Source organism: Ranitomeya imitator, chromosome 5, assembly GCF_032444005.1.
Source record: "Ranitomeya imitator isolate aRanImi1 chromosome 5, aRanImi1.pri, whole genome shotgun sequence".
Lineage (NCBI taxonomy): Eukaryota > Metazoa > Chordata > Amphibia > Anura > Dendrobatidae > Ranitomeya > Ranitomeya imitator.
The window spans coordinates 206,841,047-206,847,320 of NC_091286.1; the positions used below are offsets into that span (position 1 = coordinate 206,841,047).

Sequence of the window (6,274 nt, forward strand, 5' to 3'; positions counted from 1 at the left end):
AACTCCTCTGCCTTTAGATTAAAGACCTATCGATCTTTGCCATGGTGACCAAATGTCATCATGATGACATCCGGGTCACCAGAACTAGGAAAGTTACTGATCATGCGCAGTGAATGATTACCAATTTTCTCTGTCAGTGCAGAGCTGACAGTTTGTACAGCATGGGGATGCTCCTGCATCCCTATGCTGTAAAAGCAATCAGCCTGCAAAAAATGATAGCTCCATAGTAGGACAATGTAAAAAAGTTGAAATATGTATATATATATTTAAATAAATGTAAAAATATTAAAAAAAAATAGCAAAAATCAAAAGATATTTTATCTATCAATAAATATTTGTATGAAAAAAACAAAACAATAAAAGTACACATTTTTGGCATCTCCAGGTCTGCAATGACCCAACCTATAAAACTAAGGTATATGAAGGAAATAGCTTATCAGTTCATGTGTGTTGACCTCCTGTTTGCAAGCCGAAGCTTCGCACGGATAAGGGTGAAGCAGCCACAGCAAAGTCCAATAGAAAAAATTCCAACGAGTAGCAAAGGTTGCTAAAAAATAACTTTCATTCCACTTGGATAAAAATAAACCAACATATGGCATCCAGCATTAAAACACACTAGCAAAGAATTGGGTGATCTCTGAAATAAATGATTCACACTGAACCTCTGGTGGAAGTTTCCCTGTAATGAGGCAGATGGAGGCACTGTGATCCGACGGTGTCCGTCTCTTTAAGATTGCATAAAAGTGCCGTTGGGAGAAGTGCACAGTTTTGTGCACTTCTCAATAGAAAGACAACACTGACCAGAGGCCAGACGGAGTCCAGAGAAAAGCTGCTGCCTCATTATAGTGAATGGATCCCTCAGGGGTTTTATCTGAACCATGTCACTCAGAGATTTAAATGGAAACCCCAAAGTAAGTGCTCAGCATAGAGCGCCGGATAAATGTAATCCCAAACGTTATGTAAAATGTCAGGAATAAAAGCTTCAACTCAATCCACATGAAAAACAAACCCCCACTCAGGTTTGTCATCTGTTAACGGAAATATAGAGGGTTTCCATGTTACTGGTAGCACAAAGGCTCTGGAATAGTGTAATGACTCCATAAGGCTGGGTTCACATTGCGCTAGGTGTGTCCGTCTAACGGACTCGTTTTTAAGTAGTAAAAACGCAATGTAACGCACATACTAACGCGCCCATAGGCTTGCATTGTCTGACGCATCGTGACGCATCCCTAAATTGGTATGCGTTTGTCACATAACGTTTTTTTCTGACGGACCTTCAACGCGGCTTGCAGCGTTTTCGGGTCCGGCCAAGATAACGCACTACTAACGGAAGCGTTCATTCTGCCATAGAAGGCTATGGCGAACGCAGTCAGACGCAAATCATGAAAAATTTCCAAATAGGACCACACGTTTTAATAGCGTTTGAGGGTGGTCACATGTGGTCATGTGACAGGAAATGTGATTTCGGCCATTAAAGGAGGAATATCCCACTCACATCTCCTGCACGTGACAGAGTGTTTTGCCGTAGCTCTTATAAAATGTAAGTACATTTCTATATATTATATATCTGTGTATACATCATGGGAGTCTGTAATGTCCGTCGGATGTGTGTGTACTAAACATGTATTGCTTTGTTGCACACAGATGTCGGATACAGATGTCAGCAGCAGCAGCAGCGTGTCTGCGATTTTTTTCTTCTGAGTCGGTAGGCTTGCACTTTAAAAAACCATGTTGTGTGAAACTCCATTGTATTGAGCTAGGCATAACAATCCTGTTTATTGTTTTATTGTGAATAGGAGTCTTCTGAGCCCAAGGCTGCTAGACCTCCCCCCAAAAAACAAGCAAAAACAGCAAAGGTACATAGCACACATGTTGAATTTTTCAGGCATAAATTTATTGATCCAATGAATGTTAACATTATTTAATGTTAAAATATTTTTTTTTACATTTTACATACACAATAGGTTGTGGCACAAGGAGGACAAAAAAGAAAAAAGGTCCCTAGACGTCTGTCGTCGCCACAACTGCCAGTGGTAAATATAAAACTAGAAATATTCTATCCAATATTTACCAACAATCTATCTATTCACTTTCTATCTACTATATCTATAAACTATCTATCAACTATCTATCGCTCCATCTATTTGTCTATCTATATCTATGTATCTATCTATCAATATCTATGTATCTATCTATCTATCTATCTATCTATATCTATCTATCTATATCTATGTATCTATCTATCTATATCTATCTATATCTATCTATCTATATCTATGTATCTATCTATCTATCTATATATCTATCTATCAATATCTATCTATCAATCTATCAATCTATATCTATCTATCTATGTATCTATCTATCTATCTATCTATATATCTATATATTGCTATATCTATGTATCTATCTATCTCTGTATATATGAATATGGCCATCCAGTGAAATTGACACTATCAACATAACGTTTTGTGTTTACATAGTCCAAGTCAGCGACAAAAAAAAAAAGGATTGTCGTTGACGAAGAGCCATTGACTATCCACAATGAGACACTTATTAACCTTGTGGAAGCCAACCCCTCCATATGGGACCAGAGCGACAGCTCCCACCATGACATCGTGAAGAACCGGAAGTTGTGGGATCAAATAATCTGTCACTTTGATCCCCGATACATGGAGAAGTCGACAACCTCAAAGAAAAAAATTGGTAAATATTGGTGACGTAACATCGGAAAATGTTTAAAAAAAAAAAATTTCTATCCTATCAACCTATCCACTTGTTGTCTGCTATCTATCTCTCAATTATCAACTATCTGTACACTATATATCTATCTATCTATACACTATTTCTACACTATTTCTTATCTAACAACTATCTATCTACTATTTATATATCAACTATCGTAGCAAACTATGAACAATTTTTCCTATATCTTAAAACAATCTATCTACTATTTTTATTTATTTATTTTTTTTTAATTTAAAGCCGATGCTGTCCATACCCGTTGGAAGTCCATCCGCGATCGCTTTGTCCGTGACTACCGGAACAGTCAGAATGCACCAAGCGGATCAAGTGGCAAACGGGTGACACCGTATGTGCATTATGACCAACTACTCTTTCTTCAGAAAACAGTGTCTCAGCGCTCGTAAGTACAAGAAGGTCTGTGTGCGAGACTAAATTGTTTAAAGGAAAATAATCAATTTTTGTTTTTGGGTTACAGCACGATATGCAGTACCGCTGCTCCTAGACCAGCAGAGGAACTTGAGCCTTCTTCAGTGGAACCAACGCAACCTGAAGATGTGTCTGGCATCAGCGAGCCACGATCTGCGGATAGAAGCACTGTTGCTGCAGGTGTGAGTGCCCGGTTGCAATCACAGCGTGGACGCAAGCGAGCATCTCAAAAAGATGAAGCTGATGCAATTATCGTGGATGGACTCCAACGGGTAGAGGACATGTGTCGCAGTGAGCTCAAAGACCTGAGGCGGGAAATTACCGAGCTGCAAGCCCGCGAGTCTGTATACTCTGCTAATGAGTGGAAGCTACTTTTCTTATCCTATGTGCCTGTAGCACAAAATATCCCGGCACATAGAAACCTTATGTTTCGACAAAGACTTAACGAGCTTGTAGAGGAATTTGTGGGCACCGAGGAACCCGCTCCATCGGGAAGAAGAAGACTGGACATGCCGCCCTACAACCCTCAATATAGAGGCCGGGGTGAAACGAGCGTGGAACCTCAAAGACAATGTAGCAGTCCATCATATAGTTGGGCAGACAATACTCCCGTGCAGTACCAAAGTCTTTAGTACAGTTCACAGTCCACAGCCAGGTGCAATTACCGCGTTGCAATTTTTTTTTTTGGGGGGGGGGTTTTGTTGTTAATTTCTATTTTCCTTTTTTTTTCATCCCTATGGGATATCATATGTTACACCTGTGTACCAACAGTTTGTTGGAAAAATACAAAAACATTTAGTAAACTGTTTCAAAGTTCAGATTCTTGTATGACTTTAACTTTAACTTTTTACACGACATAAGGTATCTTTTTACACGACATCAGGTTAAACAACATAACTTTTTACACTACGTAACTTTTTACACGACATCAGGTTAAACAACATAACTTTTTACACTACGTAACTTTTTACACGACATCAGGAAGACTTTAAATTATTTTCACACGTGTCTGTCTTGCCATGGAACCTGGCCTTCATGTGTGAAGTAGTGTGCAAATTGATCACGAATCCTCATTATTTGTGATGCAGAACGAACTGTAGTCGATTCAATGCTACTGAGGTTCGACTCACAATCATTGGGGTCTACCAACTGGGGTTCATGTCTCGCCACAAAATTGTGCAGACAGATGCACGCCTTCACAACACGGTCCACATTGTCTGGTTGCAGTTGCATGCAGGTTAGTAAAATCCGCCATTTTAATGTCAAAATCCCAAAGGCACACTCCACATAACGTCTAGCCCGGCTCAAGCGATAATTAAAAATGCGCCTGCTGGAGTCTAAACTACGGCTTGAGTAGGGCTTGAGGAGATTTTGTCCTAGTTGGAAGGCCTCATCACCAACTAAAACATAGGGCAAACTTGGGCCTTCGGTCCCCGGAAGAGGTCGTGATGACGGTATGTTTAAACTTTGGCTGTACAAACATTGGCCCATGTTGGAGTCTCTGAATACTCTGGAATCGTTAGTCCGGCCATAAGCTCCAATATCCACAGCAACAAAACGGTACCTGGCATCCGCAATCGCCATCAATACTATAGAAAAGTATTTCTTATAGTTATAGTAGAGGGAACCACTATGCGCAGGTTTCTGAATCCGAATGTGCTTTCCGTCCACGGCACCAATACAATTGGGGAAATTAGCCACATCCTCAAACTGTTGGGAAATCGCTAGCCACATTTCTGATGTTGGTGTTGGTAGCACAAGTGGTTGCAAGTTGTTCCAAATGGCATCACAAGTTTCCCGAACCAGTTGACAAATTGTTGACTTCCCAAGTCGAAACTGGTAATGCAGTGACGCAAAAGTTTCTCCGGTAGCCAGATATCTGTTGACATTCAAAAACAAAACAAAAAAAAATTAGGATTTTAATGATCATCTAAAGGCTAGTTTACAATATAATATACAATTGCAAAATGAACATTAGGCCACACGATACCGAGATCTAGTCTTTGTCAATAGAATGATAAAAAAAATGTATAATTACCTCACAGTCACTACTAAACGTTGCTCCGCACTGATGCTTTCACGAAAAGTGCTGCGATGATGATGTATCTCATCCTTCACATGTGAGAGCAGAACATCAAAGGTCTCAATGGACATCCGTAGATAGCGTTGGAATTTGAAGGGATGATCCCGAAGCTGCACATACAGGGTGTGAAAGGCACCATATGTACTCCGCAAGAAATTCACTTCGTGGATCCAATATCTCCTTTGCGAACTACGCTTTCTCTGCCAAAGTCGCAACCGCATCAAGCGAAATCTGACGAGCTCAGACACAAACATCTTGCTAGCAGAAGTTCACTCAATGCTTTCAAAATGGAGAATGAGTCTGTGCCCACACCCGACAATGACAAAAGGGAAAAAAAAAAAAAAACAACTTTATTGACAGTGACAAACGCAGACAAACGGATACTTCGTAAACGGACATCAAAATGAAAAAATGCGATCACATGCGTTAACGCTAGCGTTACCGTGACGACGAATTTCACATATTTTTGCTCCGTTTCTGTACATGCGTTTAACGCATCCGTTTAACGCCATGTACTTGACGCAATGTGAACCTAGCCTAACCCTCCAAAAGATATTAACCCCTTTCTGCCATTTGACGCACTATCCCATCGAGGTGATCTGAAACTTAATTCCCAGGGATGGGATAGCACGTCATGGGCGATCAGCCGTGCTCACAGGGGGAACACGGCCAATCGCCACCGGGTGTCAGCGGACTATTACAGCTGACATCCGGCATTATGTGCCAGGAGCAGTCACGGACCTCTCCCGGCACATTAACCCCCATAACACTGCGATCAAACATGATAGCAGCGTTTCGGCAGCATAGGGAAGCATTGCGCAGGGAGGGGGCTCCCTACGTGCTTCCCTGAGACCCTCAGAAAAACACTTCACCTACCTGTAGGCCCCAGATCCAAAATGGCCATGGGGCTCCTTCCGGGTCCTGCAGGGAAGTGGATTGCAAGTGCCTGCTGAGAGCAAGCGCTGGCAAGCCTCCTGCACTGCCTGTCAGATCGCTGATCTGACACAGCGCTTTGTAAAG

At 41.2% G+C, this 6,274-nt stretch overlaps 2 protein-coding genes across 3 annotated transcripts; one reads left to right on the forward strand and one right to left on the reverse strand.

The window, feature by feature from the left end:
• Window positions 1-1,872: 1,872 nt before the first annotated feature.
• On the forward strand, window positions 1,873-3,871 carry LOC138681734 (uncharacterized). Of its 2 annotated transcripts, XM_069769526.1 has the most exons (4): window positions 1,873-2,033; window positions 2,484-2,706; window positions 2,986-3,145; window positions 3,221-3,871. In XM_069769526.1, the coding sequence occupies exons 2-4, from the start codon at window positions 2,673-2,675 to the stop codon at window positions 3,801-3,803; spliced, it is 777 nt and encodes a 258-aa protein (XP_069625627.1). In that variant the 5' UTR covers window positions 1,873-2,033; window positions 2,484-2,672; the 3' UTR covers window positions 3,804-3,871. The 2 variants fall into 2 exon arrangements, with proteins under 2 accessions (XP_069625627.1, XP_069625629.1); XM_069769528.1 differs by lacking the exon at window positions 1,873-2,033 and having other exon boundaries at window positions 2,372-2,706.
• A 1-nt stretch (window position 3,872) lies between these two features.
• LOC138681733 (uncharacterized) lies at window positions 3,873-5,468 on the reverse strand. Its single transcript, XM_069769525.1, has 2 exons — window positions 5,210-5,468; window positions 3,873-5,050 (listed from the first exon to the last, which is right to left on the reverse strand). Exons 1-2 carry the CDS (start codon window positions 5,323-5,325, stop codon window positions 4,171-4,173), a joined length of 996 nt encoding a protein of 331 aa, XP_069625626.1. The 5' UTR covers window positions 5,326-5,468; the 3' UTR covers window positions 3,873-4,170.
• Window positions 5,469-6,274: the final 806 nt, after the last annotated feature.

Bases quoted from the DNA above. Each gene is read 5' to 3' on its own strand.
- LOC138681734 (XM_069769526.1), top strand. From the start codon at position 2,673: ATGGAGAAGTCGACAACCTCAAAGAAAAAAATTG. The intron at 2,707-2,985 runs GTAAATATTGGT...TTTAATTTAAAG, and splicing joins AACCTCAAAGAAAAAAATTG to CCGATGCTGTCCATACCCGT. The intron at 3,146-3,220 runs GTAAGTACAAGA...TTTGGGTTACAG, and splicing joins AAAACAGTGTCTCAGCGCTC to CACGATATGCAGTACCGCTG.
- LOC138681733 (XM_069769525.1), bottom strand. From the start codon at position 5,325: ATGTCCATTGAGACCTTTGATGTTCTGCTCTCACATGTGAAGGATGAG. The intron at 5,051-5,209 runs GTAATTATACAT...GAATGTCAACAG, and splicing joins CGTTTAGTAGTGACTGTGAG to ATATCTGGCTACCGGAGAAA.